The sequence below is a fragment of the Serinus canaria genome, chromosome 4A (assembly GCF_022539315.1).
Source record: "Serinus canaria isolate serCan28SL12 chromosome 4A, serCan2020, whole genome shotgun sequence".
NCBI classification, from domain to species: domain Eukaryota; kingdom Metazoa; phylum Chordata; class Aves; order Passeriformes; family Fringillidae; genus Serinus; species Serinus canaria.
The window spans coordinates 15279800-15303331 of record NC_066318.1 but is presented as its reverse complement, the minus strand read 5'-3'; the positions used below and the strand labels follow the sequence as shown (position 1 = coordinate 15303331).

Below are 23532 nucleotides of genomic sequence, written 5' to 3'. Positions count from 1 at the left end.
GCTTCCGGGGCACCGCGCATGCGCACACGGACTGCGCCACCAGCCCGCCCGCCCACCGGCACCGGCAGCGCGGAAATTCCGCTTATTCCTACCGAAAATACCCATTTCTGCCCAAAGAGCTGCTCAAAGCGTTACACAGTGGAAGAGTTAAGGCCAGCAAGGTTTTCTTTCAGACAGTAGTACAAAACGTGACACACGGGTCAAATCAAACTGGCAAACCAAAGCTTTATTTTTTTTTTTAAAGTCTTTGCTACAGTACCTAGGACTGCACCCCTATACATAATTAACAATCATTCCTGAAAGATCTGTATTTGGCACCAGTTTGTGTTCACCTCAAACACCTGTGGGAAGGATTAATTTCAAATCAAATTTGGTTTTTTAACAGAATAGGAGCTGCCATCATGAAGCCAATTAGCTGAATTATTGGAGAAGCTTAAAAAACAAAACAAAACAAAAAAACCAAAAGTTCTTATCTTAACCAACACATTACAGAGAGAGCTCCAAAACAGAGGTCAAACATTAAAAGGCTGATATAGGCTCAAGTGGTTTATAAAACCTATAAAAAAAGACTACACCAGCACATACGCCCTTTCAGTCCACGCAGTTTAGAAATTAACACAGGGAGCAACTCGCTAGCTGGAAATCTTGTCATGGGAGAACCACATATATACCAACAGGAGTACCCAAAATCAAATGTTAAAACGCTCCAATTCCCAATCCACGTAAAAGGAGAGAGGTTTGTAGGAAGGTTAAATCAATCCATGATATCATAAACTGGTTGGGCAGTTCAAACTTCCCCCAGCAACCACTTTGTCACTCATACAAACAGGCTCACATGTACACGGCTCAATCCCATTCAAATTCCTCATGGAATAAAAGGATCCCAGGCTCTATTGAGTCTTTCCCTATCATGCAAGAAATAAGTCTGGCTGTGCTTTAATCACCATCATGTATTACTTCAGCCACAGAGTACCAGGCAGATTAAGTAGAAATGCACAGTTTTTAGCTCATCATCTCTGCACAAGTGTTGGAGAGGCTCAGTTCCTGGAGAGTTCCTGGAGGGCAGGCCCAGTGTCTCTCTGTTCATGCAGACTCGCTGGCCTCCACGGGTTTGATCATGTGGTCCGGTTTGTTGCCCGCAGCGTAGTGATCCCACATCTGGAGGTACAGCCGCTCCAGGTCCATCGTGTACTGCTTCGTGTTGAACAAAGGGCTGGACATTCTCTGCTTCCAGACTTTGCCACGGATTTTTTTCAGGCTACAAAAGAGAGTTAAAGCAGTCATGAGATGTTCCAGACAACACATCATACTGTTTACCTCTGAAACCTTCTGTTTTCAGCTAACCCAGAACTGCCTGTACAACTGTTTCAAAAACACCTGCTCCCCTGCCTCCACCGAATTCCTGTTCTATCTCCTCTCATTTCTGATACAGACCAGCACGACCACTTCAAATCAAAAAAGCTGCAACATTAACTTGCTGCATTATCTGTAGTGCAGTAACACTGCACAGCATGATTTTAATTTGAAGTGACAAACTGCTTAATCTTCTATTTAAAAAGAACAAAATGTGAACTGTATTGCACTTTTGCATATAAGCACTTTCTTCAGAATTGTTATTCAATTGAGAGTGCTGTTAAGTTACCATAAAAGCAGAAGCTGATTCAACTGCAACACAAGACACCTCTAGAAGAGGATTGCCCAGCTATTTTATATTAAAATATCTGCAGGATTTATGTCTCAGCACTGTGCCCAAGGTACTCTGTATTCCTGATGTTCCCACATTACAAAGTCCAAGTTTGCTTACTATTCCAGGTCAGTTCCCAGTTTCACAGCAATATCCTCATACTCCTGTCTGCTTTTTGCAATGAGCTCAAGACAACCCAGGCAAGTGAGCTGTGAGGCAGCAACTCGTGAGGCAAGAGTCTCGCCTGAAGAAAAGAAAAGGCAAATCAAAACCAACAAAAACAAACAGGAATGAGTTTATCAAGTAACTAATAACATAGGAGCTAGGGGCTACTTTCCTTCTGCCTCTACAAAAGGCACAGTTTGATGTGTTTGCTGTAACTAAAAAATTACTAATATTCCAAGCCATGTATTCAATGAAGGTTCCTCAATGCATTACCTGGCATAGTGACCATTGGAGTCCCAGCCCAGAGCACATCCATGCCAGTTGTGTGCCCGTTGCAAAGGGGAGTGTCCAGACAAACATCAGCCAACTGCCCTCTCCTCACATGCTCTTCTTTGGGGGCAACAGGTGAAAAGATGATTCGGTTTTGGGCAAGACCCAAGTTTTGTGCGTACTGCTGGATATTGGGCTCTCCTACGGCTGGGAAACGTAGCAGCCACAGCACGCTGTTGGGAACTCTTTTTAGGATCTGTAACAAAAATAAGGAGAAAATACAGCAAGTTCAGGGAGGAACATTTACTCTTCTGAGCAAGAAATTGCCACATACTAAAATGAAGTGGAAGGCGTCATCATTCTTTGAGGTATAGGGCAGAAACTAGAGATCATCATTATGAATGAGATCATTTGGATTGCATTTCTGATCCCACTGCAAGAGACAGCAACTCTGAGCAACAGTGTACAAAGCAGCTCCTTAAGAGAGTAAGTAATGAACTTTATGATCTCATTTATTTATAGGCCTGTCCTATGGAATATAAAGGAAAATTACCCTCGAGTAGCTCTCAGCAATACACTGTAAGCTGGAACTTGATACAAATGCTCTCCACTCAGATTTATCAATGTATCAACTGCCAAGTCCAGTTATAACTCAATTGCAGAGACTAAGGAAATCCAAAGTTATTTCACAATGGAGAACCAGCACACATAAGTTGTCCCAAGCATAAATTTTCACTGGCTAGATACACAGATATAATCTGAAATACATCTAAAACCCTCTAAATGCTACTAACATTAAGCCCTGCAGCATGAGCACTGTAAGGATTAAAATGGCTCAAGGTCAATGTTTTCCTCAGAGGAGTTGCATGAAATTTCTGCTAACCTAAGCAGCTTTGCCAGAAGTCTGACCTTAGATTTCCTACTGGATACAGATACTCACATTAGCCCACATCTGCAAGGTGGAAGGATCAATCTTATAGAGCTGATTGAAGTTACAGTACACAACAGCATCCTCTGGTAAGCCATACTGAGAACGAGTAGTAACAATTATAGTCCGTGGAACTTCTTCACCAGTTGCTGCTTTGTTGTTTATCTAAAAGTAAAAAAAAAAAAAAAAAAAAAGTATTGAAACACTGAAACTGCAGGAGACAAGATTATGCCCTGTGGAACTGGCCTGAGACATATGTGTTAGCATAACAAATTACTGTAAGCATGTCTTTGGTTTTATGATACAAAATTGTCTACTTACCCACAGCAAGAATTTAACTGGTATGTGTACACGTTTGTGGATGCCACAATGTTGCAACCACCAAGGCAAAAAACACTGGGCATTTTCATGCCCTTCCTATATCTCCCCGAAATTCCAAGTAACTGGAATAATTGGAAAGAAGAATCATATAAAGAGGCATTACACATGGAATCCTATCCTCCTAAGGGTCACGTAATTTCCTTGAGACCAAAAATGAAATTAAAACTGAAAGACAGAATAAAAAAGTACTTAGAAAGCAAAGCTGGGGTATGGTTTGTTTGGATTTTTGTGGTTTATTCTTGGGTGGGTTTTTTGTGTGTGTTTTTCTTTTTTCAGATAGAACACAATCAATAAGATAATCAAAAGAAGCAGACTTGTATGTAACTGATAAGACTGAAAGGAATCAGTTGACAATGAAAATAATGAAAATAAGAGTTAATGACAAATTCTTAAAAAGCCTTCACAAAGAATATAGGAATATGCTAATAAAAAGAAGCAGAGGATGAAGTTGGAATAATCAAGTTATCATGCAAGAGTCTTGAAAGTTAGTAAAATGGAAGCAGGATTTTTATTTTTTTTTTAATGACGTGCCATAAAGGGATCAAAACCAGATAAACTGAGAGGGCAACACAGCTACTTAGAGCCTTTTTCCTTAAATATGTGTATTTTTACACACATCTGCATTAAAAATTTAGACAGTGGCATTGCAGCCAGCCACTGATGACACACTTGATGTGAATGACAATGACTCACTGTCACTGACTGTTAGAAGATGAACAACAGCTCAACAGAAGTTGGTAAATATGCTACTTATTCAGATCATTGAGACCTCAAAAAACACAGGGCTCAGTTCTTGTTGCCCTACGCCCAAAAGTAGCTGATCTCAGCACAGAGAAGAGCTATATTAGTGTCACTGAAAGACAGAAATCCTGTTTTAGAAGTGCACAGACAGAGGTGAGACTGTTTCATCTCAGTGGTGGAGTGTTAAGACAAGAACTCTCTACAATTCTCAGATGACAACTTCAGAAAAATTGCTAACAGCCTTAATGACCAAACTAAGACAAACTATTACCAATTCAAAGAAAAGTCTCAGTTGTGAAGAAAAGAACTCAAAAATAAACCAAGCTATGAGATTCTGAACAGAGCAGTGGCAATAAAAGGTATCAAAATGATGTAAAAGATGTTCCTGAGGGACTATAAACTGAATAAAATTCACAAGGTAACGAGTTATGCTAACGTCAGAATACGGCATTTCTAAAAGGAAAAAACTGTTCTGCAGTGGAAGAAAAGTTAAACAACACCAGTAACTGTGAATAAAATCCCAAGAACTCATAAGCACTGAGAGGTGCTAATATAGTGTAAAATGCTGAAATATTTAAGGAGTTGAATAATGTTGTTGAAATACAGTGGAATAACTTTGCCTCTATTCTATTACTCAGCAATTTTTTTTCCAACAGAAAAACACAACTGACACTGATTAACAGGTCACAAATCTTGGTAGGCTGCAGGCAATAAGGAAATCTTGCCTTCAAATTCAGAACAAGAAAGTATCTTCTTTATGCAACAAGAAAGAATTTCTTTGGACTTTAGGTACCTCTAGATACAACTCCTCTATCTTTGGGGGGAAGATCATCTTCCAGTACATCTGTGGCTTATAATGAGCTTCCTTCAGTATGACAACTAAAGGAATCAACATGACAGAAAACACATTTGCTTGGACGTTTTTCTTCATTGTTATGTTAAAACACACATATATAACATAAACACCAAGAGAACAGGATCTTGAAGTGCCTCACCTGAGTAGTTGCTAATCCATTACTGATGTTGAAGCCATTGATAGTAATCTGAATTTGCCCACGATTTATCATCTCAATCACAGCCTCTGCAATGGTGTTCATGGGGATCACTGGCATGCTGAGGGCGGCATTGCCATCGGCGTTGTCACAACTGTCAGGACACTTCATCTGAGACAAATCACACAGAGATCAGAGGGAGTTCTACCTGCAGTGCCCAGGACTGTACATGGACAAGAGCAGCTCTCACCTTAACGATCTTGACATCAGGAAGGCTGTCCAAGAATGCCTTCAAGTCAATGCCATTCAAAACAATCCTGTTATCATAAATATGACCATTGGACTTGAAATCAATGACTGCTTTTTTCTGTCAAAAGAAAAGATTTCAAGAAGTTACAAGATCCCTTACCAATACTATACCAAGTGCCATTTCATAAAGATACCTATAGGAAATACCTACTTTTCTTGCCCTATCTTCCAACGTACCTTCAGATGGGGGAACATGTTGGCATGGTCTCCAATAAAGAAAGTGTTTGGCATGTAAGCTAATTTCTCTGAATACTGCTCAGCCACCTCAACTGGTGAAGTTTCTTTATCTGTGATGATATAATCCATGAACAATGCTCCACTGGTTCCAGGATACCCTAGCCACATTGCCTAAAAAACAAGAAAACAAAGCTTCAGTTCCATGTGCATTGCAAAAATAAAGACAATAAAAAATCAATTTTACCTTACATTTGCTACATACAGGTTCAAGCTCCTTTTTCTGCTTTACCAACTGAAGATCAACCCCTAACTCCAAACTTTCCACACCAATAAACAGCTCAAATATGCTCTAAAATTGTTCTCTCAAGCAATTTTCAAGCAGCTTGAAGCCAACCACCAGCGATTACATCTTCTCTCACCTGAGACAACTCCTGTAGTCTAAAATGACTCTGATTAAGGTTCCTCTCATTCTCTTTCCATAGGCATTTTAGAAAACCCTTAGTCAAGAAATCCCCCCCAAAAGACTCTGACACTGATTCTGGTTTAGTAAGAGCCCTGTAACTTAGTTACCTGAATAGGTGCTGGTCTCAGGGCAAACAATTCATTTCGGGCTCCTTTGGTGTAGCCATTCATGTTAATGAGAATGTGAATCCCATCCTGATGGATGCGGTCTGCTGCTTTTCCATTACATGGTATCTAAGAATAAATAAATAAACAAACAAACAAATAAATAAATAAAAAAATGTTCTTTTTGTTTTCAGTCTCCCTATGTGGTTAGTCATCAGTGTGACACTGGATATATGCCAACTGCATAATTTAAGTGAGACTTACAGAAGCGTAAATCCTCAATGCAGCAGTAGAGCTGAGTAGCAGTAAAACAAAAGCTAAGGCTAGAAACTGAGGCTATACAAACCAGAACACCCTCCCCCACACCCAGTCCTCTAAGGCTAATTAGTAATTAAAGCTCACATAGGGCAAGTGGCACATTAACAAACTAAGGTAGTACAGAAGATCAAAATGCAGATCAAGAATAAGCTAGTTAACTACACTACAGGGCTTTGCCTTGACTTCTGTGTATACTGAAATCCTGGTCAGTTTCCACACTGAACCTAAGGCAAGCTTAAATGTATTTGCAGCTGTGACAACTTGACTTCTCCATGACATTTAAATATGACTTATCTTGAGACTTAATGCGAGAGTTATTAAATATTGATATTACTTTTTAATAATCAGAGGTCACAGATAACCACCACATCCGAAGTAGGGCATAATACCAATACATCTACAGATTTCAAATTCTCAAGACTAACATCAGCCTAATTCAAGAAACAATTGCAACTAAGAACCTCAAACCACAAATTCATCTGTTTCTTTATTTAGAAAAATTTAGGTTTGCTAGAAGGTTAATGCATTAAACAAGCTCACCTGAGATAAGTCAATGAAATGATTTGCTTCAGCCATCACTTTTACACGGAAGTTTGTCCCATCATCAGGACTCAGGGCATAACAGAATACCTAAAATATGAGGCACCAAAAAAAGAGCATTTATGACAACTTGTCCATAAAATAACTGTGCTATATTGCAATTTTAAATTACATCTAGTTTCACACAAATCATAGTTATTTACATGGCATTCACCACTTGAGAAAGCAGTCAAGAAAGAGGCACTGGGCCATTTTTTGACACATTTGAACCAGGCCTAGTTCTGTGCCAGAGAATGGCACTGCATGCTGCAGAGACATATATCCAATGTTCTCATCAGTGCAAGGCAAAGTAACCTTAATAGACAGATCTGCATAAGAATTAGATCTCTAAGAATGCCTTCAAGTCACCTCTGACTTTGTAATTAGTGAGAATCATAACTATGAATCAGGATGAATAGGCAAGCCAAGCCTCAGGGAAGCTTTTTAACAGTGACTGGTTCTCCCAAGTAGGAAACCACAAGTGTATCTGAAAAGGAGGATGACTTGGATTGAAGAACTCTTCAACCCATTAAAAAAATAAACCAAGAAGCAAAAATTTGGTCTTTCCTCGCCTAATTGCTTGCACCAAGGGGAAAAAAAGTGCCACTCATAGGCAGATTTAAAGCTTTAAGCATGCCATTTTTATTTTTACCTCGAATTTGTCTGGGTTATGCATGCCTGGAATTGACTGCATTAGGTGTGAGGTTGGATGGTTTCCAAAATCAGAGCTCACATAGCCAATACGAAGTCGACCTTCACTGGCCTTCAAATCCTTGGGATGCTCATATGGTGGCTTATGAAGAACGTTAATCTGCCAAGAAAACACACAAGTGTTTAAAAACCCAGGAACTAAAATCTAAACAAAGGGACAAAACCCCCCTAGGAGTTTGCAGAATTAACCTTATCCCACATTCAAGCAAGCAGTCATGGACATCTGCTGATCCAAACCTGTGTATTCCACTGGAGCCAAGTGCAGTGCCCACACACTGTGTCACAAGATGTGATGTCTCTGCTCTCACACAAATACAGACATCACTACCACATTTCTGCTTTTCTAACAGTTTCAGTATTCCACCCCGATTATTAAATATCCTGATACCACACCATGATCCTCAGGAAGTTCTCAAACCAAAGGGTGGTTCTCAACCACCCTGGTAACCATAACAGCATTGCTGTAAGGCACCATAGCATTTGTTCTGTTCTTTGCTCTCCATCTTGCCCAGGCATCAGCTTGCAACCTGTATCTCTGACAGGATTATCAGGCTACTCAGACAAGTCACTTTGACAAAGTGTTATCTTCCATTAGTTAACTGGACCCTCCCACCAGCTGACAGGACATTTTCAATTATAAATGGCAACCTGCACAAGTAGTCTGTCTCAAAACTCACAAGCACTAACAGCTATGAACATTACGTCCCACCTCTTCACATGTCAGTGACTCAGAAAGCTTACAAAGACTAATACTGACAAATCTGAGTATTAGATTTTGAGTAGGAACAGGCAAAGCCTCAAAAGACTTCAATCAACAACTGGCCTGTATAGAACTTCCTACCTTGTCCAAACAGAGATTTCCATGTCTCTCAGCAATTGCCTTCCTAAAACTGTGAGAAAGGGGATACAGCATGCTATGATGTGGGTGTACAGAAGGCAGTCTGTTTTTCTCTAGCTGATCAGCTACAATGCTAACCAGCTTCTTCATTCTTTCATCATAGTCTGTCCAGTCACAGACAATCTATAAAGAAAAAGAGAAAAACAAAGATTATGACAAGAGGTTCCCCTAGCCTGTATCAGTTATTTCAGAGGTTGAGATTAATGTTTCTTCCAAAAATGGAAGTGAGAACTTCTGTAATTACTGTTAATGACTGTATAATCTTATCTTCTGGTTTAAGATTTCTGATTTTGAAGTCCAACTCTTTACATTTAGATTAGTATTCTCCTGCAGAGGAATTCTAAGAATCACAATCAAAGCCTCATCTTCCTCACCTGCAAACAGTGGGCCAAGTTGCAATAGGCATCTGGGAAATCAGGTTTCAGTTTCAGAGCAGTACGGTAAGAGGCAATGGCTTCTGGTATATTCCCTGAATCCTGTGAAGATACAGAAATGAGTCAGGAGGTAAAAATATCCTCAGGGTAACTACTCACAGTGCCCCACCAGACTCTTCTAAGAGTGAATCATTCGCATGTGCTACCTTGTGAATCGAGGCCAGGTTGCTGTGGGCATCAGCAAAAGCTGGGTTTATCTGAATGGCACGGGTGTAGCACTGCAGAGCTCCTTGAACATCCTGCATCTCCTTCAAAGTGTTTCCCATATTAGAATAGGCATCTGCAAATGTGGGGCTGATTCTGAAAAATTAACATAATATGTCATGAACAAGAAAAGTTCCTCCTCCAACAAGAAAACATCTCGTATCCAGACTTTTCCATTTAAAGAGCAACTATGGAAATTAGACACATGACTAAGTCACCTTCTATACAAATCCAGGCACTTTCCCATTAGGAAAGCCTGGGACTCTTACAGGGAGTATCCATTTACCTAATAGCCTCTTTGTAATGCATCAGAGCTTCCTGTAACTTTCCCTGCTGTTGCAGAACGCTTGCTAAGTTCGAATGTGCTGCAGCAAACTCTGGAAACACCTGGAAGAAAAAGAAGTTGACTCTGTCTCAAACATCACAGCAAAAACAGTTATGCATTTATTATTCTATTTTCTTCCTTTTTCTTAGAGAGATGGGAAAAACCTCTGTCCTGTTACATATTCCCAAGCTGAACTACCCACCTCTCCCTCTCCCCCTCAACTGTACCTCAAGAGCCTTCCGATAAAGACGCACAGCTTCCTCGATATTGCCCTGCTCCCGCTTGATGTTTGCCAGGTTGTTGAGTGAGTCTGCGTGAGTGGGACAAAGTCGAAGGGCTGTATTGTAGCATTCTTCTGCTTCTACCACCTTCAAAAAAGGGGGCATTGTTAATACTGTAATATTTATTGTAAAAGCATTGTTTATGGAAAGTCATTATACAATCACTTTTAAAAGGTTCAAGATGGAGATTTCCTGAATTATTCTTCCTTTTAAGTGAGGTTAACATCCATTTTAACAACCTGCTCAACAACTTAACAAGTTGGTGACAGCTGGTGTCTATTAAAAAAGCATTCACTGTAATTTTAAAAAGAAAAAAGTGCTCCTTACACTGCCTTTCTCCTTCAAGGCATTGGCCAAGTTGCAGTAGGCGTCAGGGAAGTGGGGCTGGAGCTCAATGGCCCTCCTGTAGGTGTCTATGGCCAGGTCTATCAGGCCCTGCTCATAGTACACACAGGCGAGGTTGCCGTGCACAACTGCGTGATTTGGGCTCAAACTCAAGGCTCGCAGGTAAGCTGCCACAGCTCTGGAACAAAATAAAGGAAAAAAGTGGTAAACAATAATCAAATAAAAAAGGTAAACAATCATCCAGAGAGCAGGAATTATTTAGCTCAGTACAGTGTCTAGTGAATAACATTAACTCTTCTGGAAAACAAGGAAAGCTTTCAGCTACTTTTTTTTAACACTTGTCATTACTAGGAAAAATCCCTTTTTTTCCTTACTCCATTTTTTACCAGTTTATTATTCAATTTTAACAAGATAAACAGTATCACACTACATCTTTATTCTCACCACTAACCTACCATTAGTAACTTAAACCATCACGTTGTTCATTAGTGAAATCTTAAATTATATGCTCCTATAGCACTATGTAAATGGCTGATTTATTTAAATCCAATTTCTAGGAAAACCATAACAATATACATAAGTAAATCTTTAAAAGGTGATGCAAAGTCTGAAATTATGGAAAAAACACGCCTCTGTTTGGCCAACTAATTCATGATTAAATCAGACATCACTGAGTCATTTACTGTGTGCAGTGCAGATAATTAACCTGTTCCCGGCAAGCTTTTATTAAAATTGGGGCCACAAACCACAGCTATCAGAAATTTAAAACCAATTAACAGATGCAATACACTACATTGCATATAAACAACACAGCCTGGATCTTCTCCCAGAAACAGAAGATTCACGTATCAGATTAGAGGTCTCAGAGCAGGTTAGTTCAACATCACACCAACACTACTGCAAGCCAAGGCAATAACATGAGGCAGACATGTTGGAAATACAGACTATTCAATCAGATCTTTAGCTGAATTCCAGCATTCCAGTGTGTCTCACATAGAAGAGAAATTTTAGAATAGACTTACAAATTATGTTCTGAATCACTTAATAAAAACAGAAAAATCTAGCATTCAGGTCTTTCTTGTGCATCTTATTTTCACCCTCCCCAGCCTTAATTTCCTATCTATTTTCATCAGAAACTCTTGGTTTTGACAATGCATTAAGTACAAGAAAGCAACATGAAAGAATACATATCACCGATTTTTTTTTATTTCATTTAAACAGACCAGTAGCCTGGCCTGTCTGCACTTCAAAGTCATTTGCTTGCTAAGCTGAGAGTTGAAGTCTTTGCTACTCCTGCTCACAGACACTTTACAGAAGGACCATAATCTGTATCTTGATATATCTGACAAGCCACAGAGAGCAACAGTATTGATCTGCTTACCTGTCAAATATCCTTGCCTCCTTCAGAACATTTCCCAGATTGATATAAGCATCCAAAAAATTTGGGTCAAGCGTTACAGCCTGAAAATAGTTTTGAAATAAAAGTTTTGAGCATTAAACACAAAACATATTTTCTATGAAACTGAGTTGTTTGCTGCTTTTTAAAAATATTATAAACATAATCTCTAAGTTTTATCAACAATCCAGTAAGGAAGGAAAACATACAAACCAATCACAGAGCAAAGTTATTTATCTGTAGAAATGACAGCATGTACTACCTTCAAAATTATTTCTTTGCTTACCTATTGAGTTGCAACTACTGCAGAATAAAGTGTTAAGCATTTATACCACACTAGGCTGATCATACTTAACACTCCTGTCTACTGATGCTACATTGTCTTTAGCTTGTTTTTAGAGAAGAAACCATAAAAAATTTTATCTGTATCCTTTTCCTGCTGCAAAGCAAGACAGAATTTTAAAACTTTACCAGTGCAGGAAAACAAGCTGTTCACAAAAACAAGGAAACAGCAAATACATGTGATTTATTTATACAAATAAATCACATGTGCAGGAAAAATTAGTAGCCATTTAACTAAAACATCTTTGCTCCCTTCAAAACTAATAAAATGCAAAAAAATCACTTAAAACTGATAAAGTTACAGAAGCTGCAGTACAAAGCTACACATGAGTATTTGACAAGCGCCACTCTTACAGTCTATGGGGACTATTAATTCCAAATTAAAATACTTCATCTATCACAGACTAGACACAGATAAAAAAAAAATAAAACTCTTGAGCAGCTAGACTTTTTTCTGTAGATTTAAAGCCATGAATTTCAGGAAGAATCTGTTGCCACATCTTAAATTCAGCTTTAGGGCACTCTAGAAACTTCAGAGATGAGGACAAAATTAACTACGATACCAATTAGACACTAATTGGAAGGTTTCAGACAACTTCTTAATGACACTAATCTAGAGAAATCTGAACAGTAGTGAAAAATAACCCTAGAGAATAGGAATTAATGTGTCACTTAAAACTGTTCTTCTCAATTACTCAAAGGACAGTAATACCTGAAACAAAAAACACAGCGCAAAATGATTTAAGCACCAAGATGATTCTTTCTCTCACACACAAAACATGCAAAACATTATCATCACAATAGATTTAAAAAAAAATTAGTCCAGGAAAGGGCTGAAGAACAATTTAATTAATTTTCTCATATTTGACATCTGTGAAGTCCTAGGGGAGTTGTAAGTGTCTCTCTCTATTACCATATAGGCAGTTTGAAACACCAGCAAGTTTAAAAAAACAATTAACAGGAGCTGCTAACTAACAGGATCATGTAAAGTTCTCCACTACCAAAATATTTATCACCTGCAAGCACACAACTGCGTGTACATTTAAATCTAGCAGTGAAGCTGACTCCCTTAGGTAGTTACCTTTTCAAAGTGATGAATTGCAAGCCAAATTTCTCCTTGGGCATTGAAAACACAGCCAAGATTACTCCAAGCCACTGCAAAGTTTGGTTGAGTCTCAATTGCTTTTAAGTAACAGGCCTTGGAATAGTTAAAGAAGAGAGATACAAGGGAAGGGGAATATTTGTAAAAAGAAAAAAATGAGAAAAAATAATTGTTAGTATGCCTTCTCTAACCAGCCAAAAGTGACCCTGCAGTATAGGCTAGCTTGCGCCAAAACTAATGCGCTGCAAACTGTTGTTGATCCTGCGCCAGCGCAAACCAAAACCCAGGTGCAAGCCCACCATTTTTCAGTTATGCTGGTAACAGATTAACATTCCTTCAGACACCAGATTGCCACAAAAATAATCTAAGAAACAATTCAAGAAGTTCACCAGAACATCTGCCGCCTTGAAAATGCAAAATATTTCCGTGTAAAAACAACTTTACTCTGAAAAAAAATTCTCAAATATTCTAAATCTGATAGAAATTACTCTAAAAAAAAAGCAAAAAAGCAAAAAAAAAACTCTACTGAAAAAGATAAAGTTTAAAGTGTGCTTGTCGAATGAGATGACACACCCCATCCAGATCTCGTTTCCCAGTTTCTTCAAATACAATTCAACCTCTCCTGCAGCTTCAAAACCTCAAATGACAGGATTGCATGAAGGTTTAGGTCCCTGTAATGCAAGCGCAAGAAATCGCTGCGCATCCTACCCAGCACGGCGCCACGCTATCGCTGCGAACTGCTTGGCTCTAGTGATTGCCCCAAGGTGCAGTGAACAGCCAACCAGAATCATTAATCTACCAGACAGGCCCACACAAAACTCTCATGTTAAATTTGATGTCTGGACTCTGTAAATGCGTTACAACCCAATTTTGTTCAAAAGGCTGCAGCCTGGAGCTCGGGCAGTCGCCCGATCAGAGATTAATCATCGAGTCAACCGTTCACGGGGGCTTTAATCGCACGCAATGCGCGTTACCGCTGCGCAGCCTTTGCGCTACTGCAGGATCACAGCGCATCATCAGAAGAGCAGAACGCTGCAATCCAAACAAAGAAGAAAAAAGGAAAAAAATGAACAACCGGAAGAGTTAGAAGCTTTTACTATTAACTATCTCCAATTATTTCTTTAAAAAATATTTTAATTTACTTTTACTTTATTTCTTTGAAAGAATTTGTGGCTAATAGTATAAAATATTCTTACATTACTTGCTTGTAATTAAATATTTTAAGCTGTTTCTGAAGCCACAAGACAGAAGATTCAGGCATGGAGGCAAATGGTTTTGCTGTGGCAGTTACAAACCCGTTACCATATTTCTCATCATGTGACTTTTCGGTGCGTTCCTTGCTGGAAGAGGAGGAGGAGGTGTGTGTCTGCCCTAGATCCAGGCCTCGAGCTCCCTTCAGCGAGGCACCTTACGCATGGAATAGGAGGTTTCACCCACCTGAAACCTTCTAAATACAATATCAGTGGTGAAAAACCAAAAACAAGAGAGAAAATAAAACAAGATCATTAGTAAGAGTTCAACAAAGCAATTGCATTTTTTTGGATATGTCTTAACACATGGGAATGAGGATAATCTGTCTGTAACAAGGGAGACATGCAGAAGGGAGAGGGTTAATCGGGCAATTGCATACAGCAGGGACTTTTTTTTTTTTTGGAAGAAAGGCTCTGAAACATCTACAAAGAAATTAAATTTTAGTTCAAACTGTAAGGAATCTGCTGGCTTGATCTTTCAAATGGACTGATAACCAAAGAAACACATTGCAATTTACTCGAGATGTTTTTCCTCGTTTATTAAGTTCTCACAAAACGGAATAACACTTTCAAACTAGGTGTCTCCAGAGCTCTGAAACAAAGAAGTCAGCAACCTAAGGCAGGCGCAGTGTCTTGGCCTATACCAGTCACACTAAAGCTGCAGTGAAGTGCAATTCGTGTTAGCTGTCCGCTTGGTGGGCTGAGAACCAAGTGTCTCAAAGACTGTTCAATTCTGAATGCTGCTACACAATGTTTTCAACCTGGATCCGACCAAATCAATCAGGCTGCCCTAGGGTGGTACACGCATCCAAGTTGTTAATGAGAAGCAAAGCAATATTGAATTTTGATCCTGCAGTCCCCGTTACCCGACAAAGACGCCCACCCTCCCCAAATGGTGCTGCAGCCAAACAGACAGCTACGCTGTTCATACACTCCACTTCTGAGCATGCGCGTGGGGCTTGGAGCGACAGCCGTGGAGCCCAGAGTGTCTCTGGTTTCTCCACACTCCTCACCCCTGCAGCGCGGACGCGTAAGGTGGCTTGTAACAAGACAATTTCTTTCTGCAATCCGAATTTTAACGTGCCAAGAATTTTAAACTCATCTTGGTGTTCGAATTGTCGGTTTAGGAAACGCACGACTGCTAGAAGCCACCTTTCCACTACAGCAAGTTTTCTTTTGATCAGTTCATTTACCAAACAAACCAGCTTTGTCCTTCCGATTTCTTTATTTTGGGGGAGGGAGAGGGAAGACATGAAGAAAAGATATTGGGGGATGGGGGTGGGGGGGTGGTGTGTGTCGCATACTGCAGCTATTATTTACTAGCCTTTCTTCCACTATCAAGGGAAGGGAAAAGTTAAAAGAATAAAAATCTTTAAAAGCCAATATTACAAGGTAACATTTGGAAAGTTTCTTCTCCACTTACAAGCCACAAAGGACTTTAGAAGAGCGGCCTTTTCAATAGCACCTGCATCGTACAGGGATCTCGAGCTAACCACAGGCTCTCTGCTTGGCACCAGCAGGCAAGCCTCAGATCTGAAGGATTGTTACTTATTTCCAGATGAAAGCATGATGGAGCCCCTGCCCAATACTTCAGAATGGTATCAGATAGTCTAGTTCAGCAGCAAGGCTTGGTAACTTTCCATTTCTTGACTTAAACCAACTTTTTAAACATGGACATGCCATATCTTGCCCTGCAACTACTCTGGGGTGTTTCAGTGCCTTCAGTTTTCAGAAGTTTCTCGGACTGTCTGTTGATCAACGCAGATTTGAAGACTTGGTGCAAAGTTCAAGTTTTCAAAACACAGATGTGTACATGTATTCTACCCAACACCTACCTTGGCTTCTTCCAAGCGACCCAGGGCTTTGAGCAGGTTCCCCAGGTCACTACGAACACAGTACAAGTCCTGAAAAATCAAAATCACACCATCAGTTTCAGGACTTTAGATTCTTCCCAGGTCTTCACAGAGAATTTGCAAGGAACAACCAGTCCTCTAAAGCTTAATTCAGATTCTTTATAAATACATCACAAATGGAAATTATTTTTCTAGATCTAAGATTACAAACAACAGATAATCTGAGCAAATGTAGTACTGTAAAGGATTAAAAAGAAGTAGTATTTCATACAATTCCTATTATACAGAAATAAAAAACCGAAAATAAATGCCAACCTCCCCCAGCAGCTTAAGTCCTTTTGCCACATATAAGCATTTCAAGCCCTGCCCCATCTTTTTTTTTAAACCACAATGCCAAGCCTGTACTCTTAAGAAACTATGGCTTTTAAATAGATATATAGTGATTTTGCTGCCTGTATCCCTAAAGAAGTTTCCCTCCTGTTTTGCCCACTAATGCATCTTTTTCCAACAGCTTTACCCCATGTTCTTGTTGTTTCATTTGTTTGAAATGAAAGCACAATCTGCAACAGCATTATCCAGCAGTAAAGACCAGAGAGAATGTAGACATTTTGTCAACACTAATGAAAGGATTTACTAACCTAAACAAAACCCAACTCCTGAAAAAACCCCATCATCTCACATTATTCTAACCAGTCCACTAGTCACACCTCTTGGCATATTAAGTTAGACAAGTTCACACTGGCTTAAGAACACAGAGAAATAAAGTTCAATAAGTCTCTTGCTGGACTGGGTTTGCTTTTGCTTTTCCTACAGAAAAAGCATTTATGCACATAGGACCAATGCTGCACTTGAAGTACTTTTTATCAAAATGTTTGACCAAAGAGCAAGCAAATACCTGTATCATGCTGAGCAATACTACACAAATTTAATGAGCATGATGCAAAATAAACAGAGGACAGCAGTCTGTTTACTAAAATGCCAATTTGAAATAGTTACAACCAAAAATCCATACACCAGATGAATCAATCTTATAGGAGTCACTTACAGACAGTCAGTTTCAGCCTATAAAACCTAAACTGATGCTCCTGTAAATCAGCCCACAACGGAAATCTAACTCAGTCTACAGCAGAAATCTTACCAAGGCAACGCTCATCACCATCAAATTTCTGACTTTGTGATGAAGCTACACCTGGTGATCTTCCAAGATCTCACATTCAAGTCTAAGCGTCAATTCTCTCACTCTAGTACTACCTTAAAGCACATAAAGCTAAATATGGGGCCATTCACTGAAGTTTCTGCCTTCAGAAAAGAAAAACCAAACCTTGCTTATCTTTTATCTAAAAAGTTAAGTATGTTACATATAGAGAAAAACAACCAACCACTAGCCTCTACTGCAATACACAACTTTTTGTGACAAAAGCCTCTCAAAGATCCTTAAAAATAGTATTAACTCCTTAATTAAATTTATGGTATACAAGTTGGAAGGGTTATCTATTGTTCATACTTTGAAAGCTGCTACTTTTGTAAGGCAGTAATAAAGAATGGACTTTTATAAAATAAAGCATTACTTACAGGATTGTACTGAAGGGCAGACACATATGCCTGTACTGCTCCTTCCATATCACCTGCAGCTACAAGTGCAGCAGCCAAATTAATATATCCATCAATGAAATCTGGTTTGAGGCGCAGTGCATGTCTGTAATGCTCAATTGCTTCCTGCAGCTGTCCACGCTCCTTGTACACATTGCCTAGATTTGAATAGGCTTCAGCCAACAGCGGATTCTGTTTGATTGCCAAAGTGCTGAAGTGAGCAGACCTGGAGTAAACAGACCAGTTAGCAAATAAGAAACCACAACCCAAAAACAAACAAACAAACAAAAAAAAAACCCCAAACAAACCCACCCTCGACATTCAGTGTTCGTCTATTACTCTAGTGAATATGCATGCTCAGGTGAGCCAAACACGCAGCCAGCAAATCTGGACTTACAGAGCTGTCCTGTATCTTTATCCTCCCACTTTAAACTCTGATCGCCCTGGCTCCCATTTTAGGCTGTACTGAACAAAGACAGCTCTCATTTACAGTCAGAAGGGTTCAAGCTCAGCTGTCTCACAGCTGAGCTCAATACACTTGGAAAAAACACTACAGGAATCCCTCTTCCAACATCTGTATGCATTAAGCAATGTTCCATTTGATATTCTTTTCAAGAAGCAGGACATGACTTACATGTAAAATTCTGCTGTATCCTCACTCATTCTGTTTTCCCATATCTGAACTACTACGACTTCAATCAGAAGATTATATAAAACAAATCTAAGTCAAAAGTTCTTACTTCCTTCACCAGCAAACATGAATTTACAGCTAGAACAAGTGAAATTCAAAATGCTAGAGGCACAGAGAGCAAGATCAGGAACAGGCAAGCAGAAAGAACAAAGAAACAACTTTCAGATCACAAAACTGCTTTAACTAAACATGTTGTTGTGCAGGAAACAGTTTTACAACTTAAAGAAAAAACCCCAAACCACAAACCCTTAGACTGTAGGTGGAACAAACATTACACCTGTAAATCCTGCCAGTACACACCAATGTGGCTGGTGTTCCAATGTTAATTAATATGTACAACACTAAAATAACATGACAATAATGGCAAGCCCTCCTGTTTGTCGTAAAGCTGATGAGTCCAAGCAAAATTCCAAAGGGAAGAAGCTTACCTGTCCAGTCGGCGACACTGGAAGTGAATGGATGACAGTAACAAAAGCACACCAGTGTTATCAGGCTCCTGTCTCCAGAGCTGCATGCAGTGCCTCTCTGCTGCTTCAAAGTCTCCTGCCTGATACTCACGATGAGCCAACTCCGCTAACCCTTGGAAGGAAAGCATACGTTTCGTTGGTTCTGGAGAATCACCAAAACATTTAAAGGGGGAAAACAAAAAGTTAGATGATGGGAACAAAACAAAAACAAAACAAAACAATGAAAAAAAATGTACACAACTAATGGATAAAAATGTCTGAAATGATATGAAACACTACAGCAGGTGACAGTTGGGACTCTAAGATCTTATCTGCACCAGCCTTTGACTCCATCAGCTATTAATAGCAAAAATGCAGACTGTAATGACTGTGAATATTTGCAAGTTAATCATTTTGCACTATTCTGAAAGAGACTCCTGTCATGATATATTTTGGTTCTTAGCAGTGGAAGTGCTGCTAACAGAACAACTATTCTCCTTACTCCTTTCCACAACTGAAAATCCTATGCTTTGCTATGTTAAAAAAAAAAAAGCTCTAATAATTTAATAGGGAAATGAAGGACAGGAGACAAAGACTTTAATAAAGGACTTGAACAAAGAAAGTTTTGCTGTGCAAGTAGCGAAAACTCTAAAAAAAAAAAAAGGCAAAAAGAGCCCAATGGGTAACATTCATTGAATCCTGCATACTCCTATTATTTCCTCTGAGTCAAAATCCTTTCACAGAAAAAAAATGGTCTTGGAACAACAATATCTGATGAAAGACAAACACACACTTCAATGATTATGCAACTGGCCTACAGGAGGAACCATTAAACTGACAGGGTACAGGAAAGGAGTTACTGCTCCTGGAGGCTTAGCTGGAACAGGAGTGACAGAAAAGTTTTAGTATTTAATACCCAACTGTGGAGAACGAAATACTTAAATGAAACACCACCTGCTTTAGGCAAAACAACCAGAAGTGAGAGAAGTAAGTAAAATTTCTTACAAAGTAATAAGCAAGTGCGACTTGGAAAAACCCACAACCATTCATCCTAGAAAGAAGTGCTGGCCCTAAATTCTGCCTTTATACCAACAAATTCTTACTATCAAAATGTTTGATTACTGCAAGTATCTCTCCTTTTTCCTCCTGTACTCTCCAGCCCCTTAGTTTCATTCATTAAACACTTCCCACCTCATCCTGAAGTTTTAAAATTTGGAAACTAAATGAAACAGATAAATCTTTCCTAATACAAGAAAGCACCTCAATAGCTGAGCCTACATTTTTGTAGTGAGGTAGTACAAAAGTTCATGCTTTTGCGAGAACTTTAAACACAGCCAAAACAATCATAAAGAGGTTAGGTACAGATTACTACCCAGTGTTTATTTTATGAAATTGGGATTGATGCAATTTATTTAAATTACTTTCAAATTTGGGGTTTTAGCAGCAGTAGGTTTTAATATAAGACTGCAAGTCCTGTATAAGCACAGTAGTTTTTCCAGATAGTGTACTGCCTCTGTCAGTGCTATAAACTGTTTCACAGTAAATTGAACTACCACTGCCACTCTCTTTTTCAGATAATTGACAAATTAGTAACCAAGTATCCTTATCCAGATTAGATTCCTGGTTTTCAAACCCTGACCAAGGGCAAAGTGGACTTCATCATCTGATTAAACCGAATGGCAAAGATAAAAAGGTACAACCTTTATTCAACACGAGAATGTTGAACTGTGCCTGAAAACCACTCCATTTTTAAATGGGGCTGACAGTCACACTGGAGCACCAGCAGACTGTTCCCCACTCGGCCCCTGTGCTGTTAACAGGTTTTGCTCTTCTGGAAGGCAGCACATTTTCAACTTCCGCTGATGGCACAGAGAAACCAAAGAGAGGAAGAGCGTGTCTCGTGAACTCAATTTCCTCCTCAAATACATTTCAATTGTTTCAGTAAATTTCAAAGTGAAAAAAAAGCAAAAAGCACCCCAAAGCATAACAACCCAGAAGTTCACACTTCAAGACGTATGACGGCAGGGAAAAAAGCTTTCAGTCATGATCTCAATGCTACATTTTGCCTATTTAGAGCAAGAAATCAAACTAAAGTTGCAACTTCCAGGCCAAGAGAGCAGGCGGTGCAGATTTCACACCTGAGAATGAGAACTACTAACAAAAGCAACAAAAGAAGAAACACTGACACTTTCTTTCATTTATCAAGTGTCTGTTTACAAAACATCCCACCCTTTGTCTCCAGAGATAAGGCGAACAGTGTAAAATTGCTAGTCATTTACCTACAAGCATTTATTTTATAAACGATTGTGCAGAAGTCCACTGAAAAGCAGGAAGTGGACAGCCACATCAGGAAGCACAGAATGAGTGAAACTTTTAAATACAAAGTTGGCTGGAAGTTATGCAGTGCAAAATATCCGTAAGACAGCCCATGAATGGATGCTCACTGAATCAATTTGTAAAGAAAATAACTGCAGTGAGGAGTCACAGCCAGGAAAATCCCTTTTCGTGTCTTGCATAAATTAATTTCTGTACCTCGGCTAATTTGTGCTGCATGCTTCGACTATGACCTTGGAAAAGTCTAGTACAGCGCTGTGACAATGACCTTCCCTGAGGCTTCTAGACAATACAAGCGAAACAAAAGCTGCACAGAACCATCAGAAAGACGCCCAAGGCCATTTTCCCCGCACAAATACCATCCTAAGCACTTGCAATACACTCATGCTCAACCTTGCGTTCAGACACCAGCTACTTCCAGGCAGAAGCAGCGGTTACCTCCAGCTGGGAGGTGCTGGATAGCACAGGACTCCCTCCCAGCGTGCACGTGGCCCTTTTTACCCGCAGGGATCCAGGCTACAAGAGGATGCTGCAGCCTCGCTGACCACACACACAGTTCTAGCTGAGAAAGTACGAAACACCGTACTGCAGCACCTGTCTGTATCACTACCGTTTCTCTTTAGATCCCTATCTCCGCACTCCTATCCCGTCTCTTTCTCTAAAAATCCTCATTTTCCTTCTGCTTTCCCCAAGCATCATTTCACCTCTTCCTGCCCCTCTGGTTACAGAAATCCCCAAAATCTGGGGGATGAAGCTGTGCTGTCCTTTCATCCTTTCAGCAAGCACAACAATTCTTTCTCTTGCTCTACAGAGAAAGTCAGATTTCTCCTCCATTCCTCAAGTTCCTAAATTTAGGGCAGGATCTTTCCTTGATACAACACGCTATCTTAGTGTTAAGAATAGCGCTTTAGTGTCCAGCTATGCCACAGAATCACAGAACCGTTTGGGTTGGAAGGGACCCTCAAGATAATCTCGTTCCAATTCCACTGCCATGGTCAGGGACACCTTCCATTCCACCAGGCTGCTGAAAAAAAAGTCCTCCCGAAGTGCAGCGAGCGATTCTGGGCAAACCAATATACATTTTGGGTCAGGCTTTTAGCCTACTTCGCCCTCTATCGCAGTCACCTGATAGTCTGATAAATATAGCAGCGAGCCCGCCGCACTCACACCTCCCCGGCAGCGGCCCGGGGCTGCCCACGGGCAGCGCCCACCGGAGCGCGCCCAGCACCGCGCTCGGGCCCGGGGCGCACGGAGCCCCACAAAGGCGGGGGCACCCCCGCCCTGCCGCGTCTGGAAACTTCCGCCGGGCGCGGGCCCGGCGAGAGAGGAGCGGTCCCGGGGGCGAGGGCACGGCCCGGCCCCCGCTGTCCCCGGCCAGCCCGTCCCCGGGGGTGCCGCAGCGCACGGTACCTGTGCTGTCCGCCACGTTCCCCACGGAGGTCGCCATCGGGACGGGGGCCGGGGAGGCTGTGGCGGCGACGGTAGAAGGTGCGCTCGGGCCGGGCCGGGCCGAGCTGCCCGCGGTCGCGGCGCGCTGAGGCGGCGCACCCGAAATGGCGGCGGCGGCGGCCGTACCGAATGGCCGCGGCCGGAACTATCTCCGCGGAAAAGAGGCCGGGCGGCGCCGGGGAGCGCTGCCACACGGCGGGCGGAGGGACCTGCTGGAATCGGCGCGTTATCGAAGTAAAGTTATCCTTCCGCGCGCAGCGCTGCGCCAAAGGCGGCAGGACTGCGCATGCGCCGCCACCTCCCGGTACCCCGCACGTGGCTCCGCGGAACCGGCGCTCACCGGGACAGCGGAGCTGGGACAGCGGGACAGAGGAGCTCAGGCAGCGGAGCTTAGTCACGGGACAGAGGAGCTCGGACAGAGGAGCTCACTGGGACATCAGATCTCAGTCACCGGAACACCACAGCCCACCGAGACAGTGCAGCTCAGTTACAGGGACGGCAGAGCTCAGCAACCGGGACACCGGAGCTCAGCGTATACCCGCACAGAGGAACAGCAGCAAAGGCGTTTGTATTCCCATTCCTGCTGTATTTCCATGAGTTCCCTCAGCCACACACCAGGACTCCAAACAGAACCCCGGGGTCTGCAGCAGCTGCCCCGGGGCACTGAAAATTAGCAGTGTCCGGAGAACTGTGAGCCTTCCTGAAGGCTCAAATTACCAAAGTCTAGTTTCTGGAAGTAGTTGCAACTTTTAGAAAAAGTAGGGCAGCTG

General features: G+C 41.0%; 1 protein-coding gene across 4 annotated transcripts; it reads right to left on the bottom strand.

The window, feature by feature from the left end:
* Nucleotides 1–200: 200 nt before the first annotated feature.
* Nucleotides 201–22908, bottom strand: OGT (O-linked N-acetylglucosamine (GlcNAc) transferase). 4 transcript variants are annotated; one of them, XM_030228688.2, is made up of 22 exons: nt 22724–22908; nt 18962–19142; nt 17825–18068; nt 16235–16303; nt 13129–13245; nt 11691–11770; nt 10292–10487; nt 9911–10051; nt 9645–9745; nt 9301–9454; nt 9095–9196; nt 8664–8843; nt 7764–7922; nt 7073–7162; nt 6218–6343; nt 5648–5818; nt 5412–5528; nt 5165–5332; nt 3060–3212; nt 2123–2375; nt 1805–1928; nt 201–1258 (listed from the first exon to the last, which is right to left on the bottom strand). In XM_030228688.2, the coding sequence occupies exons 1-22, from the start codon at nt 22758–22760 to the stop codon at nt 1084–1086; spliced, it is 3138 nt and encodes a 1045-aa protein (XP_030084548.2). In that variant the 5' UTR covers nt 22761–22908; the 3' UTR covers nt 201–1083. The 4 variants fall into 4 exon arrangements, with proteins under 4 accessions (XP_030084548.2, XP_030084549.2, XP_050830515.1 ...); XM_030228689.2 differs by having other exon boundaries at nt 18962–19112; XM_050974558.1 differs by lacking the exons at nt 18962–19142; nt 22724–22908 and adding an exon at nt 14452–14596 and having other exon boundaries at nt 17825–17893.
* Between the last annotated feature and the right edge of the window lie 624 nt (nt 22909–23532).